General features: G+C 45.4%; 1 protein-coding gene across 1 annotated transcript; it reads right to left on the bottom strand.

Annotated features, from left to right (window-relative positions):
- Positions 1 to 297: 297 nt before the first annotated feature.
- si:ch211-194g2.4 (nephronectin) lies at positions 298 to 17,471 on the bottom strand. The gene is made up of 8 exons (XM_045722766.2): positions 17,266 to 17,471; positions 16,267 to 16,578; positions 12,053 to 12,177; positions 11,856 to 11,948; positions 11,539 to 11,661; positions 7,255 to 7,374; positions 4,918 to 5,052; positions 298 to 2,657 (listed from the first exon to the last, which is right to left on the bottom strand). Exons 2-8 carry the CDS (start codon positions 16,371 to 16,373, stop codon positions 2,437 to 2,439), a joined length of 924 nt encoding a protein of 307 aa, XP_045578722.1. The 5' UTR covers positions 16,374 to 16,578; positions 17,266 to 17,471; the 3' UTR covers positions 298 to 2,436.
- Between the last annotated feature and the right edge of the window lie 2,801 nt (positions 17,472 to 20,272).

Below are 20,272 nucleotides of genomic sequence, written 5' to 3'. Positions count from 1 at the left end.
GTGTGTGTGTGTGTGTGTGTGTGTGTGTGTGTGTGTGTGTGTAGAGCAGTGATGGAAAAAGTACTAAATTGTCATACTTGAGTAAAAGTAAATATATCTTAATAGAAAATGACTCAAGTAAAAGTGAAAGTCACCCAGTAAAATACTACTTGAGTAAAAGTCTTAAAGTATTTGGTTTTAAAAGTACTTAAGTATCAAAAGTAAATGTAGATGCTAAAAAATACTTAAATATCAAAAGTAAAAGTACAAATCATTTTAAATTCCTTAATTACTTATTAAGCAAACCAGACGGCACAATTTTCTTGTTTCCTTTTATTTACGTATAGCTAGAGTCACACTCAGACATCATTTACAAACAAAGCATTCGTGTTTAGTGAGTCCGCAAGATCAGAGGCAGTAGGGATCACCAGGGATGCTCTCTTGATAAGTGTGCGAATTGGACCATTTTCTGTCCTGCTAAGCTTTCAAAATATAACGAGTACTTTTGGGTGTCAGGGAAAATGTATAGAGTAAAAAGTACATAATTTTCTTTAGGAATGTAGTGAAGTAAAAGTAAAAGTCAAAGTCAAAATATAAATATTAAAGTAAAGTACAGATACCACAAAAAACTAGTTAAGTAGTACTTTAAAGTATTTTTTCTTAAGTACTTTCCACCTCTGATGTAGAGTGTGTGGCAGCTTGTTTTACCCTGATTTCCTGCCATGACGGGTCATGAAATGGGGATGACCATGTTAGTACTGTAAGTCAGAAGCATTATTGTGGCCCAATATGGATTTAAAGGCAATTTTCTCTCCGGAATCCAAAATCATGAAACGTCTACAATCCCGATTGACTTCCATTCCCATGTGAAGGGCAAGTGGAGCCACAATACATTACAGAACCCACACAACAATAATAATAACAACACACTTTATTGGTTGGTCCCCATTCAACAATTATACCATTATTCCAGACATTTTACATCATCAAACAGACAATCTCTCAAAGTGCCTTAATTAATTAACACGACTCAACAAATACATGCATTTCAACAGCTTTCGGTTATGTAGCCTATCTATGATCCCTTCTATGGAGAAGTCAGGGTGATACTGCTATCTATGATCCCTTCTATGGAGAAGTCAGGGAGATGCTGCTATCTATGATCCCATCTATGGAGAAGTCAGGGAGATGCTGCTATCTATGATCCCATCTATGGAGAAGTCAGGGAGATGCTGATATCTATGATCCCATCTATGGAGAAGTCAGGGAGATGCTGATATCTATGATCCCCATCTATGGAGAAGTCAGGGAGATACTGCTGTCTATGATCCCATCTATGGAGAAGTCAGGGAGATGCTGATATCTATGATCCTATCTATGGAGAAGTCAGGGTGATACTGCTGTCTATGATCCATCTATGGAGAAGTCAGGAAGATGCTGCTATCTATGATCCCTTCTATGGAGAAGTCAGGGAGATGCTGCTATCTATGATCCCATCTATGGAGAAGTCAGGGAGATGCTGCTATCTATGATCCCATCTATGGAGAAGTCAGGGAGATGCTGATATCTATGATCCCATCTATGGAGAAGTCAGGGAGATGCTGCTATCTATGATCCCATCTATGGAGAAGTCAGGGAGATGCTGCTATCTATGATCCCATCTATGGAGAAGTCAGGATGACGCTGCTCTCTCTCTCTCGAAGAAGACAAATATCCTCCCTTATCTTTCCACCAGAGGTCAGCCTTTTATTAACAAATAATGACGTATACACTCCTCTCAAAGGCTAGTCCGTATGGACTAATAGTCCCCTCGTGTACACCCACTGGCCTGTCAGAAAATTTGCTAATCACTCACTACATGAAGTCCCTATCAAGATCCCTTATGCTGACAACATGTGTATTGTGAAATTGGTTACAAATGCCAAAGTAGCAGTATGGCAGTGCGTGTGAAACTTGTTCTTAACTGTGACCTTTTCCGAGACAATAAGCTGGGAAACCTAAACAAAGGAAAATTCCATGTCATCACAGAGCGTGGTGAGTCTGAAGCATGGCAGGCAGACTACAGAGTGTGGTTCCTTGACGAGTGTGTTTGTCAAATGAGTGGCTTCTTTGACTGACATCAAACAGTAGACCACTAATGGCACCGTTTAGCAATCTAGGGTCTTTGTTGAGTAACTGAAGAGAGGCCTGGCAGATGATAGGCTAAAACAGAACGTTACCACACTTTCCAGTTGTGTGAGGAATTCTTAGCATTACTCGGCTTTAACTATGTTGTGATAGTGAAACTCCACCTCAATTTTCCTGCACATCTACCTCGTGAAATGTCCTGTGAGGCTGCTTTAACACAAATCTATTTTCCTCCCGTAGTTCTCATGTGCTGCTTCAACACGGCTCGACCCAAAATGTCCGCCAGTAACTACTTCACAACAGGGTTATCAGTCAGAAGCAGAGGCACCGTCAGAGCTGCGGATGGTGTGGTTGTTGTATGGGCCTGGTCCTTTTGGAGAGTTTGTACCGGTAGTACATGGAGGTCTTGGACTGGGAGGCTCTCCTCGGCCAGCACGTGTGGCCGTCGCCCGAGTAGTCCTCCAGACACTGACAGGTGTAGGAACCAGAGGTGTTGAAACACTGGGAATGACGGCTACACAGGTGAGTACTGTCCAGACACTCGTCCTTATCTGGGGGAGAGAGAGGAGGATACGGTGACATGATGAGAAGAAGATGGTTATCAGCACCAAGCAATAAAGCTTGTGTGGATTCTTAAGAGAATCAACATCAATACACAAGTGTTGTTTTGTCAGTCTCATCCTAACGGAAACAGTCATGTTGAAAGTATCAACAGATCTGAATTCAAATCAGTCAATTCTCCATTGAATCTAACACTGAGACACGTGTGGATGTTTGAAGAATGCTTTCCAGATGTCCTAATCTACAGTACTAGACAGCATCTATGTCAGTCAGCTTTGTGTTTACTCTCCTCTCTCTCTCTTCTCTCACTGTCTACTCCCCTCCTCTCTCTTTCTCTCTCTTTCTCTCTTTCTCCTCTCTCTCCTCTCCTCTCCTCTCCTCTCCTCTCCTCTCCTCTCCTCTCCTCTCCTCTCCCTCTCCTCTCCTCTCCTCTCCTCTCCTCTCCTCTCTCTCTCTCTCTCTCTCTCCTCTCCCCCTTCGCTCTTGGCCCTGATCCCAATACTACTCATCACGTTCAACACAAACAGGTGGTCTGTTGTATTAGCAGTCTAACTGTGTTTCAGTTACTTCTCCTTTGCCTGTGGGCTCTGAATTTGGCAACCCAAACCAAGCTGAAAGCAGACACCAAACCCATGCAGTTTTACAGTAAGACCTATGCTTGTTTTGAGTATTACTGGATAGCTTTTCCACCTTTTCACTGGCTCTGAGGTGAAGACATTATCGGCCAGCCAGCACACAGAGAGAGCCAGCAGGAAGTCATGACTTGACTTGGCCCCTGCCCGCGACTCACTGAGTGTGAAGTCAAGGGGTTGTTGAGTAACAACTAGTCTGTTTCAAAGCTCCAGGAAATAGGTGTTGCAATGTTCACCAAGGAAGCATAAACAATAACAGCTACCACAGCTGAGCGAGCGGGGGAGGCAAGCTAGAGAAATACATTCAGGCTCTCACTGGGTTGCTGCAGCCAAAGCTCATCTACAGAGGATCGGTCTGTTTGACAATGAAACGTAGGCTAAATGAGAAGAACATGTGAGGGCGTGCTGTGAGGTAGTCATTCATTTAAACAGCACTGACACTGAGAAAAGTGGGTCTGTGGCTTACACACACATGAATGCACACACACACACCCACTACCACAGCATATTTTACGAGACACATGGCCATCTGCTGAGAGATGCTGAAGGAAGAAATTATATTAATGTCATACATCGGGTAAAGTCATACACAGACAGACAGACAGACAGACAGACAGACAGACAGACAGACAGACAGACAGACAGACAGACAGACAGACAGACAGACAGACAGACAGACAGACAGACAGACAGACAGACAGACAGACAGACAGACAGACAGACAGACAGACAGACATCTAAGGCTTAGAGGACAGACTGTTTCTCTAACATTCCCTGTTAATATTAATATCTAAGAACCTTACATTCCCTGTTAATATTAATATCTAAGAACCTTACATTCCCTGTTAATATTAATACTGGTTTCTAAGAGCCTTACATTCCCTGTTAATATTAATACTGGTTTCTAAGAGCCTTACATTCCCTGTTAATATTAATATCTAAGAGCCTTACATTCCCTGTTAATATTAATACTGGTTTCTAAGAGCCTTACATTCCCTGTTAATATTAATACTGGTTTCTAAGAGCCTTACATTCCCTGTTAATATTAATACTGGTTTCTAAGAGCCTTACATTCCCTGTTAATATTAATACTGGTATCTAAGAGCCTTACATTCCCTGTTAATATTAATACTGGTTTCTAAGAGCCTTACATTCCCTGTTAATATTAATATCTAAGAGCCTTACATTCCCTGTTAATATTAATACTGGTTTCTAAGAACCTTACATTCCCTGTTAATATTAATACTGGTTTCTAAGAGCCTTACATTCCCTGTTAATATTAATACTGGTTTCTAAGAGCCTTACATTCCCTGTTAATATTAATACTGGTATCTAAGAGCCTTACATTCCCTGTTAATATTAATACTGGTTTCTACGAGCCTTACATTCCCAGTTAATATTAATACTGGTATCTAAGAGCCTTACATTCCCTGTTAATATTAATACTGGTATCTAACAGCCTTACATTCCCTGTTAATATTAATACTGGTATCTAAGAGCCTTACATTCCCTGTTAATATTAATACTGGTATCTAACAGCGTTACGTTCCCTGTTAATATTAATACTGGTTTCTACGAGTCTTTACAGCCTGCTGTACAGTATGGGGGTTGTCCGCACCTCGACACCGCACTGAGTTCTGGAGCGTCCCCAACACGAAGCCCTCCCTGCACGCACACACAAAGCTGCCAAAGGTGTTCTTGCAAGTGTGCCGGAGAGGGCAAACATCTGGCGCCCCGCGACACTCGTCCACATCTGCAAAACAGCACAACAAGGCCACAACAACTCAACTCCTGAGCATGCATATAAACACACACACACACACACACACACACACACACACACACACACACACACACACACACACACACACACACACACACACACACACACACACACACACACACACACACACACACACACACACACACACACACACACACACACAGATGTAACATATACAAGGGAGACGACAAAGTGCTGTAAAGAACCTAGGGTTTTCTCAGCTCAAAACAATCGTTACCTATACATCAGAAAGAGGACATGAGTGCTTTGGCCATCTTGGGAGTTTTTTTTGTACAGGTGCTTTGAAATGTACACTGCTGTTGTTCAACAACAAGGAATCACAACACACTCACACACAATAACAACTCGTGATACTTTTCAGGTGCTTCTCTCTCTCTCTCTGTAACTAGTACAATTCTAATGTTATTCCAATGTAGATATAGTTGAAATGAAGACAAATGAGTGACAAATGACTTTATATCCCACAATATGATGTCACTTCAGACACTGAGGAGTTTGGTCCAAGTACATAATAACAGGGGAACTGAACCTGTCATGATGATGCTATGGTTTTGTCTTTGTTCTAATGCTTCTGTTTAAGCTGCCGATGTCCTGGAGAGAAACCCTCCTGTTGTAACTAACCTGATTCAGCTTATCAACCAGCTAATTATCTGAATCAGGGTTAGAATGAAAACCTACAGGACGGTAGCACTCCAGGAACAGGGTTGGAGTGAAAACCTACAGGAGGATATCTCTCCAGGAACAGGGTTAGAATGAAAACCTACAGGACTGTAGCTGTCCAGGAACAGGGTTGGAGTGAAAACCTACAGGAGGATATCTCTCCAGGAACAGGGTTGGAGTGAAAACCTACAGGACGGTAGCTCTCCAGGAACAGGGTTGGAATGAAAACCTACAGGACGGTAGCTCTCCAGGAACAGGGTTGGAATGAAAACCTACAGGACGGTAGCTCTCCAGGAACAGGGTTGGCATGAAAACCTACAGGACGGTAGCTTTCCAGGAACAGGGTTAGAATGAAAACCTACAGGAGGATATCTCTCCAGGAACAGGGTTAGAGTGAAAACCTACAGGAGGATATCGCTCCAGGAACAGGGTTAGAGTGAAAACCTACAGGAGGATATCTCTCCAGGAACAGGGTTAGAATGAAAACCTACAGGAGGATATCTCTCCAGGAACAGGGTTGGAGTGAAAACCTAGAGGACAGTAGCTCTCCAGGAACAGGGTTGGAGTGAAAACCTAGAGGACAGTAGCTCTCCAGGAACAGGGTTAGAGTGAAAACCTACAGGAGGGTATCTCTCCAGGAACAGGGTTAGTGAGCCCTGCTGACTAGGCCTCTGCAGTACCTAGAGAAGGGGTGGTAAACTCTTACCCTAAGAGGTCCGGAGTACTGCTGCTTTTCTGTTCTACTTGATAATTAATTGCATTCACCTGGTGTCCCAGGTCTAAATCAGTTCCTGATTAGAGGGGAAGAATACAAAATAAATTAAAAATATGTTCCACTGTAACTTCCTACAGTATATGACTGTTATGATTTCTCTGAGGTCTCAGGTCTGATTGGTTAGTTCCTACAGCTACTCTCCTGTGGCGTGAGAATGTGGCAAGGGCTCTCAGGATCAACCATGGAGGCTGGGCCTCGTTAGCAGGACAGGAGGTGTCTGCTGCGAGGACTTTACGACCGCACCACAGTTATCGAGCTAAGGGACTTCAAAGTAATGAGCGCTAGCTAGGCTGAGGAGAGGGCAAAGAGTAGAGTACAGCTACTGGGACCCGGGGTCTGTTTTCTTAACACTTGAGGTAATTGCGGGGTTTATCGTTCTGTGGACAGACTCAGTGGGTAGGCGCTGTTAGTAATAGCTGGGTGGAGGTCGTTAACATGTCCTCTAGTAGTGTGCATATGGGAACCTGTTTCTCCACCTGCTCTCTAATGGCAGAGACCGAACTAGTAGCTACACACTGTCGCGCTACGATCATGGCTAGCATACAGTATACCCCGTCGTAATGCCAAGGGAATGGACCAAACTCTGGGCTGTTTCCCAATCCCAGTCCCCCCTTACTACTTCCCATGGCATTGGAACTGAAAGAACTAGAGGGGAGGGAGGAGTTTGGTGGTTGCCATGGCAACGGGGTTACCATGGGGTTGCCGAGGAAGCCCACCTTCACAGGTCCTGTTGTCGGCGGCCAGGTGGAGGCCGGGGGCACACAGACAGCGCACCTCTCCCCCCCGGTCGATCTGGCAACTGAACTGGCAGCGTGAGGAGGAACACTCAGGCTCTTCTGGAAGAGAACACAGGATAAACTGGCTGAGAGTCAAGGCAGAAATGGATGGTTGGAACGAACACATGCCACCACACACAAACCATGTGCTGTACTGTAATACTATAGACTCACAAGCAGTGATATAAAACCAGCTTGGTTTGGTCTTCTGTCATACTCATATTATATTCCTTGCTTTAGATTGATTACACCAGTCATGATAACAGTTGCTCCTCTATATTGCCCCCACAGGGTTGGGGAGTAATGTATTACAAAAAAACTAACATTACCAGCAAAAAAATTGTAAGCAGATTACAGATAGGTCTACTTTTGAAAAACTAGATTACTTCTAGTATTACGTTTAAATTCAGAAAGGATGTTTTTACGCTACGTTACTGAGTTTGGATAATCTAAAAGTTATGTAAGAAGTTATGTAAGAATTAACAATTTTGGACAAGTAACCAGTAACTCTAACGGACTACATTCATAAAGTAACCTACCCAACCCTGACTGTACCATAAAGTAACCTACCCAACCCTGACTGTACCATAAAGTAACCTACCCAACCCTGACTGTACCATAAAGTAACCTACCCAACCCTGACTGTACCATAAAGTAACCTACCCAACCCTGACTGTAACATAAAGTAACCTACCCAACCCTGACTGTAACATAAAGTAACCTACCCAACCCTGACTGTACCATAAAGTAACCTACCCAACCCTGACTGTACCATAAAGTAACCTACCCAACCCTGACTGTACCATAAAGTAACCCACCCAACCCTGACTGTACCATAAAGTAACCTACCCAACCCTGACTGTACCATAAAGTAACCTACCCAACCCTGACTGTACCATAAAGTAACCTACCCAACCCTGACTGTACCATAAAGTAACCTACCCAACCCTGACTGTACCATAAAGTAACCTACCCAACCCTGACTGTAACATAAAGTAACCTACCCAACCCTGACTGTACCATAAAGTAACCTACCCAACCCTGACTGTACCATAAAGTAACCTACCCAACCCTGACTGTACCATAAAGTAACCTACCCAACCCTGACTGTACCATAAAGTAACCTACCCAACCCTGACTGTACCATAAAGTAACCTACCCAACCCTGACTGTACCATAAAGTAACCTACCCAACCCTGACTGTACCATAAAGTAACCTACCCAACCCTGACTGTACCATAAAGTAACCTACCCAACCCTGACTGTACCATAAAGTAACCTACCCAACCCTGACTGTACCATAAAGTAACCTACCCAACCCTGACTGTACCATAAAGTAACCTACCCAACCCTGACTGTACCATAAAGTAACCTACCCAACCCTGACTGTACCATAAAGTAACCTACCCAACCCTGACTGTACCATAAAGTAACCTACCCAACCCTGACTGTAACATAAAGTAACCTACCCAACCCTGACTGTAACATAAAGTAACCTACCCAACCCTGACTGTACCATAAAGTAACCTACCCAACCCTGACTGTACCATAAAGTAACCTACCCAACCCTGACTGTAACATAAAGTAACCTACCCAACCCTGACTGTACCATAAAGTAACCTACCCAACCCTGACTGTACCATAAAGTAACCTACCCAACCCTGACTGTACCATAAAGTAACCTACCCAACCCTGACTGTACCATAAAGTAACCTACCCAACCCTGACTGTACCATAAAGTAAACTACCCAACCCTGACTGTAACATAAAGTAACCTACCCAACCCTGACTGTACCATAAAGTAACCTACCCAACCCTGACTGTACCATAAAGTAACCTACCCAACCCTGACTGTACCATAAAGTAACCTACCCAACCCTGACTGTAACATAAAGTAACCTACCCAACCCTGACTGTACCATAAAGTAACCTACCCAACCCTGACTGTACCATAAAGTAACCTACCCAACCCTGACTGTAACATAAAGTAACCTACCCAACCCTGACTGTACCATAAAGTAACCTACCCAACCCTGACTGTACCATAAAGTAACCTACCCAACCCTGACTGTAACATAAAGTAACCTACCCAACCCTGACTGTACCATAAAGTAACCTACCCAACCCTGACTGTACCATAAAGTAACCTACCCAACCCTGACTGTACCATGAAGTAACCTACCCAACCCTGACTGTACCATAAAGTAACCTACCCAACCCTGACTGTACCATAAAGTAACCCTACCCAACCCTGACCTGTAACATAAAGTAACCTATCCCAACCCTGACTGTAACATAAAGTAACCTACCCAACCCTGACTGTACCATAAAGTAACCCACCCAACCCTGACTGTACCATAAAGTAACCTACCCAACCCTGACTGTAGCATAAAGTAACCTACCCAACCCTGACTGTACCATAAAGTAACCTACCCAACCCTGACTGTACCATAAAGTAACCTACCCAACCCTGACTGTAGCATAAAGTAACCTACCCAACCCTGACTGTACCATAAAGTAACCTACCCAACCCTGACTGTACCATAAAGTAACCTACCCAACCCTGACTGTACCATAAAGTAACCTACCCAACCCTGACTGTAACATAAAGTAACCTACCCAACCCTGACTGTACCATAAAGTAACCTACCCAACCCTGACTGTACCATAAAGTAACCTACCCAACCCTGACTGTACCATAAAGTAACCTACCCAACCCTGACTGTAACATAAAGTAACCTACCCAACCCTGACTGTACCATAAAGTAACCTACCCAACCCTGACTGTACCATAAAGTAACCTACCCAACCCTGACTGTACCATAAAGTAACCTACCCAACCCTGACTGTACCATAAAGTAACCTACCCAACCCTGACTGTACCATAAAGTAACCTACCCAACCCTGACTGTACCATAAAGTAACCTACCCAACCCTGACTGTAACATAAAGTAACCTACCCAACCCTGACTGTAACATAAAGTAACCTACCCAACCCTGACTGTACCATAAAGTAACCTACCCAACCCTGACTGTACCATAAAGTAACCTACCCAACCCTGACTGTACCATAAAGTAACCTACCCAACCCTGACTGTAACATAAAGTAACCTACCCAACCCTGACTGTAACATAAAGTAACCTACCCAACCCTGACTGTACCATAAAGTAACCTACCCAACCCTGACTGTACCATAAAGTAACCTACCCAACCCTGACTGTAACATAAAGTAACCTACCCAACCCTGACTGTAACATAAAGTAACCTACCCAACCCTGACTGTACCATAAAGTAACCTACCCAACCCTGACTGTAACATAAAGTAACCTACCCAACCCTGACTGTACCATAAGGTAACCTACCCAACCCTGACTGTACCATAAAGTAACCTACCCAACCCTGACTGTACCATAAAGTAACCTACCCAACCCTGACTGTAACATAAAGTAACCTACCCAACCCTGACTGTACCATAAAGTAACCTACCCAACCCTGACTGTACCATAAAGTAACCTACCCAACCCTGACTGTACCATAAAGTAACCTACCCAACCCTGACTGTAACATAAAGTAACCTACCCAACCCTGACTGTAACATAAAGTAACCTACCCAACCCTGACTGTACCATAAAGTAACCCACCCAACCCTGACTGTAACATAAAGTAACCTACCCAACCCTGACTGTACCATAAGGTAACCTACCCAACCCTGACTGTACGATAAAGTAACCTACCCAACCCTGACTGTAACATAAAGTAACCTACCCAACCCTGTGCCCCATACAAAAATATCACACTCTAGATCAAGTGAATAAGACTTGACCCTATTGGCCCGTGGACAACAGGGGGGTTCTGGGTAATATATCATCCAGACTGGAGGTATGTAGCTGACGGGGAAGCTGAGCAGCCAATCAAGATCCAGAACCACTGAAACTTGGCCCCTTGTCTATAATAACATTTGACCCATATCGGCACGCCAGTACATGCAGTCCTGACACTGAGCCCTGTGGTGTTCACAGTAGGATGAAGTTGCCCCCAAGAAACTGATCTATGATCAGTTTTAAATTGTACCCCCTGGTGTATAATGTTAGAGTTTAGAAGATGGTGAGCTGATCCTAGATCAGTGCCTGAGGGGAACTTCTACCCGGGCGTGGTATTCCATCAATGGTTGGGACATGATGTTCCAGGAAAGTGGGCAGAAACCGGTTTGAACTGGTACGTACTGGTGCAGGTTGATCCATCTGTCATGAGGTTGTATCCGGGGTCGCAGTAACACCGGTAACTACCCTGGGTGTTCATACAGCTGTTGGAGCACGGTCGCTCTGGGAGACCACACTCATTCACATCTGGAATCAACAACCAACAACAATCAGGATCAGGAATCATATCAAGATCCGCATGCATGAATCAATCATAATATCTGGAATCAATAACCAGGAATCAACATGCATGAATCACACAGTATCTGGAATCAACATGCTTGAATCATACAGAATCTGAAACCAACATGCATGAATCATATAGAGTCAAATATAGCCACCTTGGTCACATTGCTGGCCCTTGTATCCCACAGAGCAGGAGCACTTGTCTGGACCCACACAGACTCCATTCCTGCAAGACTTGTGGCACACAGCTAGATGGTCAGAGAGAGCAGGTAAACACATATGATAACCTCGGCTGGTGTATTGTTGCATTGTTGTTGTTTCTGGAGGACTAGCCCAGTGGCCGCTGACTTACGTTGGCAGACACCCATGACATTCCTCCAGCCTAAACAGCAGGCAATAGACGTGCCAAAGGTGCAGAGCCCCACGGACCCCGACGGCCCACCGAGACGCCCAGACACGTCCCTCACTGTCACTGTCCTGGGGGGATGGATGGATAGGTAGATAGATGGAGGGGTGGATGGAGGAAGATGGAAAGGTGGGTGGATGGAGAGGAAGAGTGGGTTAATGGTTAATGGTTCATCAGCCACAATTAAGAAAGACCCCAAGGTTTCTGGCTATAGTTGTTGTCATCAATGCCTTATTTGTGTTGCTACACTGTTTCTCTCTTCAACAGTATGACTAAACCACACACACACACACACACACACACACACACACACACACACACATATATACACTGCTCAAAAAAATAAAGGGAACACTTTAACAACACAATGTAACTCCAAGTCAATCACACTTCTGTGAAATCAAACTGTCCACTTAGGAAGCAACACTGATTGACAATACATTTCACATGCTGTTGTGCAAATGGAATAGACAACAGGTGGAAATTATAGGCAATTAGCAAGACACCCCCAATAAAGGAGTGGTTCTGCAGGTGGGGACCACAGACCACTTCTCAGTTCCTATGCTTCCTGGCTGATGTTTTGGTCACTTTTGAATGCTGGCGGTGCTTTCACTCTAGTGGTAGCATGAGACGGAGTCTACAACCCACACAAGTGGCTCAGGTAGTGCAGCTCATCCAGGATGGCACATCAATGCGAGCTGTGGCAAGAAGGTTTGCTGTGTCTGTCAGCGTAGTGTCCAGAGTATGGAGGCGCTACCAGGAGACAGGCCAGTACATCAGGAGATGTGGAGGAGGCCATAGGAGGGCAACAACCCAGCAGCAGGACCGCTACCTCCGCCTTTGTGCAAGGAGGAGCAGGAGGAGCACTGCCAGAGCCCTGCAAAATGACCTCCAGCAGGCCACAAATGTGCATGTGTCTGCTCAAACGGTCAGAAACAGACTCCATGAGGGTGGTGTGAGGGCCCGACGTCCACAGGTGGGGGTTGTGCTTACAGCCCAACACCGTGCAGGACGTTTGGCATTTGCCAGAGAACACCAAGATTGGCAAATTCGCCACTGGCGCCCTGTGCTCTTCACAGATGAAAGCAGGTTCACACTGTGCACGTGACAGACGTGACAGAGTCTGGAGACGCCGTGGAGAACGTTCTGCTGCCTGCAACATCCTCCAGCATGACCGGTTTGGCGGTGGGTCAGTCATGGTGTGGGGTGGCATTTCTTTGGGGGGCCGCACAGCGCTCAATGTGCTCGCCAGAGATAGCCTGACTGCCATTAGGTACCGAGATGAGATCCTCAGACCCCTTGTGAGACCATATGCTGGTGCGGTTGGCCCTGGGTTCCTCCTAATGCAAGACAATGCTAGACCTCATGTGGCTGGAGTGTGTCAGCAGTTCCTGCAAGAGGAAGGCATTGATGCTATGGACTGGCCCGCCCGTTCCCCAGACCTGAATCCAATTGAGCACATCTGGGACTTCATGTCTCGCTCCATCCACCAATGCCACGTTGCACCACAGACTGTCCAGGAGTTGGCGGATGCTTTAGTCCAGGTCTGGGAGGAGATCCCTCAGGAGACCATCCGTCACCTTGTCAGGAGCATGCCCAGGCATTGTAGGGAGGTCATACAGGCACGTGGAGGCCACACACACTACTGAGCCTCATTTTGACTTCTTTTAAGGACATTACATCAAAGTTGGATCAGCCTGTAGTGTGGTTTTCCACTTTAATTTTGAGTGTGACTCCAAATCCAGACCTCCATGGGTTGATAAATTGGATTTCCATTTAATATTTTTGTGTGATTTTGTTGTCAGCACATTCAACTATGTAAAGAAAAAAGTATTTAATAAGATTATTTCATTAATTCAGATCTAGGATGTGTTATTTTAGTGTTCCCTTTATTTTTTTGAGCAGTATATATATATACAGTACCAGTCAAAAGTTTGGACACCTACTCATTCAAGGGTTTTTCTTTATTTTTACTATTTTCTACATTGTAGAATAATAGTGAAAACATCAAAACTATAAAATAACACATTTGGAATCATGTAGTAACCAAAAAAGTGTTAAACAAATCTTCAAAGTAGCCACCCTTTGCCTTGATGACAGCTTTGCACACTCTTGGCATTCTCTCAACCAGCTTCACCTGGAATGCTTTTTCAAAAGTCTTGAAGGAGTTCCCACATATGCTGAGCACTTGTTGGCTGCTTTTCCTTCACTCTGCGGTCCAACTCATCCCAAACCATCTCAATTGGGTTGAGGTTGTGAGATTGTGGCCAGATCATCTGATGCAGCACTCCATCACTCTCCTTCTTGGTCAAATAACTCTTACACAGCCTGGAGGTGTGTTGGGTCATTGTCCTGTTGAAAAACAAATGATAGTCCCACTTAGCTCAAACCAGATGGGATGGCGTATTGCTGCAGAATGCTGTGGTAGCCATGTTGGTTAAGTGTGCCTTGAATTCTAAATAAATCACAGACAGTGTCACCAGCAAAGCAACCCCACACCATCACACCTCCTCCATGCTTCACGGTGGGAACCACACATGCAGAGATCATCCGTTCACCTACTCTGCGTCTCACAAAGACACATCTGTTGGAACCAAAAATCTCAAATTTGGACTCATCAGACCAAAGGACAGACTTCCACCGGTTTAATGTCCATTGCTTGTGTTTCCTGGCCCAAGCAAGTCTCTTCTTCTTATTGGTGTCCTTTAGTAATGGTTTAATTGCAGCAATTCAACCATGAAGGCCTGATTCACGCAGTCTCCTCTGAACAGTTGATGTTGAGATGTGTCTCTTACTTGAACTCTGTGAAGCATTTATTTGGGATGCAATCTGAGGTGCAGTTAATTGCCCATTTCTGAGGCTGGTAACTAATGAACTTATCCTCTGCAGCAGAGGTGACTCTGGGTCTTCCTTTCCTGTGGCGGTTCTCATGAGAGCCAGTTTCATCATAGCGCTTGATGGTTTTTGTGACTGCACTTGAAACTTTCAAAGTTCTTGAAATTTCCGGATTAACTGACCTTCATGTCTTCAAGTAATGATGGACTGTCGTTTCTCTTTGCTTATTTGAGCTGTTCTTGCCATAATATGGACCTGGTCTTTTACCAAATAGGGCTGTCTTCTGTATACCACCCCTACATTGTCACAACACAACTGACTGGCTCAAACACATTAAGAAGGAAAGAAATTCCACAAATTAACTTTTAACATGGCACACCTGTTAATTGAAATCCATTCCAGGTGACTACCTCATGAAGCTGGTTGAGAGAATGCCAAGAGTGTGCAAAGCTGTCATCAAGGCAAAGGCTGGCTACTTTGATGAATCGCAAATATAAAATATATTTTGATTTGTTTTACACTTTTTTGGTTACTACATGATTCCATATGGGTTATTTCATAGTTTTAATGTCTTTACTATTATTCTACAATGTAGAAAATAGTAAAAATAGAGAAAAACCTTGCAGTGGGTAGGTGTGTCCAAAATGTGGACAACCTACTGTATAATTGAGAGTGCAGAGGCTCTCTAAGGCTTGTGGAAGAGGATCTATAATCAATTGGTAACAACATATTCATAAGGAGTCACTATTACAAAGCATTGTAGCAAATACAGCAGAACTCTGGAACACACATTCTATTTCTATGACTGGAAGTCATTTTGAGCTGTTGTAACTACTTATGAAACACCTTCTAGATTCACATGCAGTGGAGAGAAGCCTTGACACACACATGCTGTATTCCAAATGGCAATAATTGCTGTTTCATTAAAAAGAGGGAAATAAACAAAACTGCAGGGGAGATTTGATACCATTTACTGTGTAGCTGATGTTAAACCTTTCCTACAATCTTCAGTCCAAAATGCCAGAGGCAGTCATTTTGAGGGGTGCATACCTCCACACCAAAGTGGTATATAATAAGGCTAGGAAAAGGAGACTATTGAGTGATTACTCCCAAACCAAGTGGGTCTAACAATTCACAGACTTTAGAATATAGTAACTGTACGTAGTAGAACAGTAAAGAAGAGTCTCTAAACATGGATAGTCAGGTGTCATGAGATGAATAACCTACAGTCATGATCAGTAGATAAATAAATCATGCGATTTAGCCTGCATCATCACCGCACATCATTTAATTAGCGGCAACTGCAAATTATAGTTGTTTCATACCTGCTCCTGTCCTGTTGAAAAGCCATGGAGATCGCAATAAAACGCACGGTGATAACCAGCAACCACTGGCGCACCAGACGCGCGCTGACAACCGTAAATACCATCATATCACGAAGGTAATTGTCAGCTCATAAAACAGCTACATATTATTATCCTTATTTTGTGATGAGCGCATTTCAGAGACACGTTATTGTGCCAGCATGTCTCCTGCGGTGAGTCTGGAGTAAGGCGTGGTCACCTCCTAGTTCATTTTATGATTGAGTGTCTTGGAACTTTTGGAATTTTGTCCAATAGGTGGGACAGGTTACCTGGCTGGCGAGAAAGAGAGAAAGAGAGAGAGAGAGAGAGATGGACAACTTTGAATATCACATTTAAATAATAAATACACAGACAGAAAATAGCGAGACAATTTCAGTTTTTATTCACACTAATTTAGTTAGAATCTTAAACCCACATGAGGACGTGACTGACACTGGACCAAAGGTCTCACCCATGGTCTGTCTCTATCATGTAGGAAACATGTATTTTTTATGGGAATAAGAGTTTAAAGGCCCATTTTGTGATAATAAGCGCGAGAATCACCAGTGACAACGGCAGAACCAAAGCATTGGAAGTAACACGCTAAACCGTTAACTATTTCCAGGCATGACCAGTGAGCAATCAGTTACATTAGACTCAGAAATCATGGTTAATCGCCTGCATGGTGGGCTGAATGAAACAAATAGTGATCACACCAGGCACTATATAGGACAGTTAAAGGGAAACAAGCTGTGCATTGATTTGGGACATTACTTCAATGGGCAATGCAAAGGCATGCTTTTCCTATTGCTTCCTCTGATAAGGACGAAAGTTAGATGTATTTATTTCAAAACGCTGAGCTGATTGCATCCCTATGTAGGCCTGCATTACATCAAGCTTGTTTATCCTGAGAGGGAACACGCTCCCCTGCTCCAAATCAACACCGCAATTTGTCCGACCCCAAAACAAGTAAAGACTTACTGTAAATGGCACATATTTGGCAGCGCTCTCCAAACCCCCTTGTGCTAATTATGAGATGACTGTGGTAGATAGATCGCCTCAGGGTTCCTCTGAGTAGACTGCAGAGCCACCATCCACCACGCACTGTACAGGGAGCACACACATGTGAGGCATTTAAACCTCCCCAACCACACATGGTATCCAACCTCCAACATCTAACCAATCACCGTGATTAAATCATTTGGCATCGGGGGTGGGGTTGGACTGCGCTCTTTTGAGAAACGCACACGCACGGTGTGTTTTTTGTCAAGTGCACCGCTGCGCATCACCACGCGAGGTAGAAGAAACCACCCAGTAAAATCCCAGCCAAGCCTCAGACCTCGTTCGTCATTATGATACAATTAAACACTATCCTGCCTGGCAACGAAAGAAGGGAAGAATAAAAGATAAGTGTAGTTAGTGACCATGGTGAACAGGAGGAGGAGAGGAAGGGAGGGACGGTAGTCTGTGTGTGTGGATAGCGCAATGTGTGGCAAGTGCTGCGGCTCTTCCTGTCATTCTCTCTCTAATCGCTCCCTTTTGCTCTCTCTCTCTCTTGCTCTCTTTCTGTCTTTTTCCCACTTTCTCTCTGATGCTCTGTGGTTTTCTTCTGTATGGTAAAATTCTCTCTCATCTCTCTCTTCTTCATCCCTCTGTCTCTGACTCTGTTTGCTTTAAAAGCCCTGGGGTACTTGAAGTGCAGTAATGTACTGGAGGAGATTGTTCTACGTCGATTATGCCCACATTCATTTTTGTGGGAATGGTTAATTTGCAGCTCCACAAAGTACACCAAATCACCAAGTCCTCCTCTCCCACCACATCATAGCTATACAGTGCAGTGGTGGTCTGTCTCTTCAACCTGGGGGGGCCGTCTCATACAGACAGAACTCCACCGCTTAGACACTGCGTATAGATACAGACAGAGTAGATCAGCCTCATACAGACAGAACTCCACCGCTCAGACGCTGCGTATAGATACAGACAGAGTAGATCAGCCATACAGCCAGACAGTGCACTCTAGCTCAGACATAAGGTAAAGAAACAGAAAGAATAGAATAGATCAGCCATACAGACAGCCAGACAGCCAAACAGACAGACAGACAGACAGACAGACAGACAGACAGACAGACAGACAGACAGACAGACAGACAGACAGACAGACAGACAGACAGACAGACAGACAGACAGACAGACAGACAGACAGACAGACAGACAGACAGACAGACAGACAGACAGACAGTACACCGTGGCTCAGACACAAGGTATAGGAACCGACAGTTCTCCATTAGAGTAGATCATTCATACAGACACTTCTCCATAACTCAGACCCCAGGTATGGAATAGACAGTTGAGTAGATCAATGGCATCATGGTAGGTATAAAGGCAAAGGTGGGACTGCCCAACTGGATCAAATTAAGAGTATTTTACAGTCTATTGAACCCTTCTATCGGATGCACCAAAGCCTTCAGGGTTGAAGAAACCGGCAACTGTCAAAACAGGCACCAGACAGGCTGAAACACCATCAAACAGTGGTGGAATCTGATGTGCAACAAGTCACGTCAAAACTGTTGGAATAGCGACTGCACAACACACATATTCAGTATTTGAGTTGGAGAACCCACTCTCCCAGGGTGTCTCAGGGGGAGTTGGAGAACCCACTCTCCCATGGTGTCTCAGGGGGAGTTGGAGAACCCACTCTCCCAGGGTGTCCCAGGGGGAGTTGGAGAACCCACTCTCCCATGGTGTCTCAGGGGGAGTTGGAGAACCCACTCTCCCATGGTGTCTCAGGGGGAGTTGGAGAACCCACTCTCCCAGGGTGTCTCAGGGGGAGTTGGAGAACCCACTGTCCCATGGTGTCTCAGGGGGAGTTGGAGAATCCACTCTCCCATGGTGTCTCAGGGGGAGTTGGAGAACCCACTCTCCCATGGTGTCTCAGGGGGAGTTGGAGAACCCACTCTCCCATGGTGTCTCAGGGGGAGTTGGAGAACCCACTCTCCCAGGGTGTCTCAGGGGGAGTTGGAGAACCCACTCTCCCAGGGTGTCTCAGGGGGAATTGGAGAACCCACTCTCCCATGGTGTCTCAGGGGGAGTTGGAGAACCCACTCTCCCATGGTGTCTCAGGGGGAGTTGGAGAACCCACTCTCCCATGGTGTCTCAGGGGGAGTTGGAGAACCCACTCTCCCAGGGTGTCTCAGGGGGAGTTGGAGAACCCACTCTCCCAGGGTGTCTCAGGGGGAATTGGAGAACCCACTCTCCCATGGTGTCTCAGGGGGAGTTGGAGAACCCACTCTCCCAGGGTGTCTCATGGGGAGTTGGAGAACCCACTCTCCCAGGGTGTCTCAGGGGGAGTTGGAGAACCCACTCTCCCATGGTGTCTCAGGGGGAGTTGGAGAACCCACTCTCCCAGGGTGTCTCAGGGGGAGTTGGAGAACCCACTCTCCCAGGGTGTCCCAGGGGGAGTTGAGGAACCCACTCTCCCATGGTGTCTCAGGGGGAGTTGGAGAACCCACTCTCCCATGGTGTATCAGGGGGAGTTGGAGAACACACTCTCCCATGGTGTCTCAGGGGGAGTTGGAGAACCCACTCTCCCAGGGTGTCCCAGGGGGAGTTGGAGAACCCACTCTCCCATGGTGTCTCAGGGGGAGTTGGAGAACCCACTCTCCCATGGTGTCTCAGGGGGAGTTGGAGAACCCACTCTCCCAGGGTGTCTCAGGGGGAGTTGGAGAACCCACTCTCCCAGGGTGTCTCAGGGGGAATTGGAGAACCCACTCTCCCATGGTGTCTCAGGGGGAGTTGGAGAACCCACTCTCCCAGGGTGTCTCAGGGGGAGTTGGAGAACCCACTCTCCCAGGGTGTCTCAGGGGGAGTTGGAGAACCCACTCTCCCATGGTGTCTCAGGGGGAGTTGGAGAACCCACTCTCCCAGGGTGTCTCAGGGGGAGTTGGAGAACCCACTCTCCCATGGTCTCTCAGGGGGAGTTGGAGAACCC

Source organism: Salmo salar, chromosome 08, assembly GCF_965601325.2.
Source record: "Salmo salar chromosome 08, fSalSal1, whole genome shotgun sequence".
Lineage (NCBI taxonomy): Eukaryota > Metazoa > Chordata > Actinopteri > Salmoniformes > Salmonidae > Salmo > Salmo salar.
This window is presented reverse-complemented; position numbering and strand designations above follow the sequence as displayed.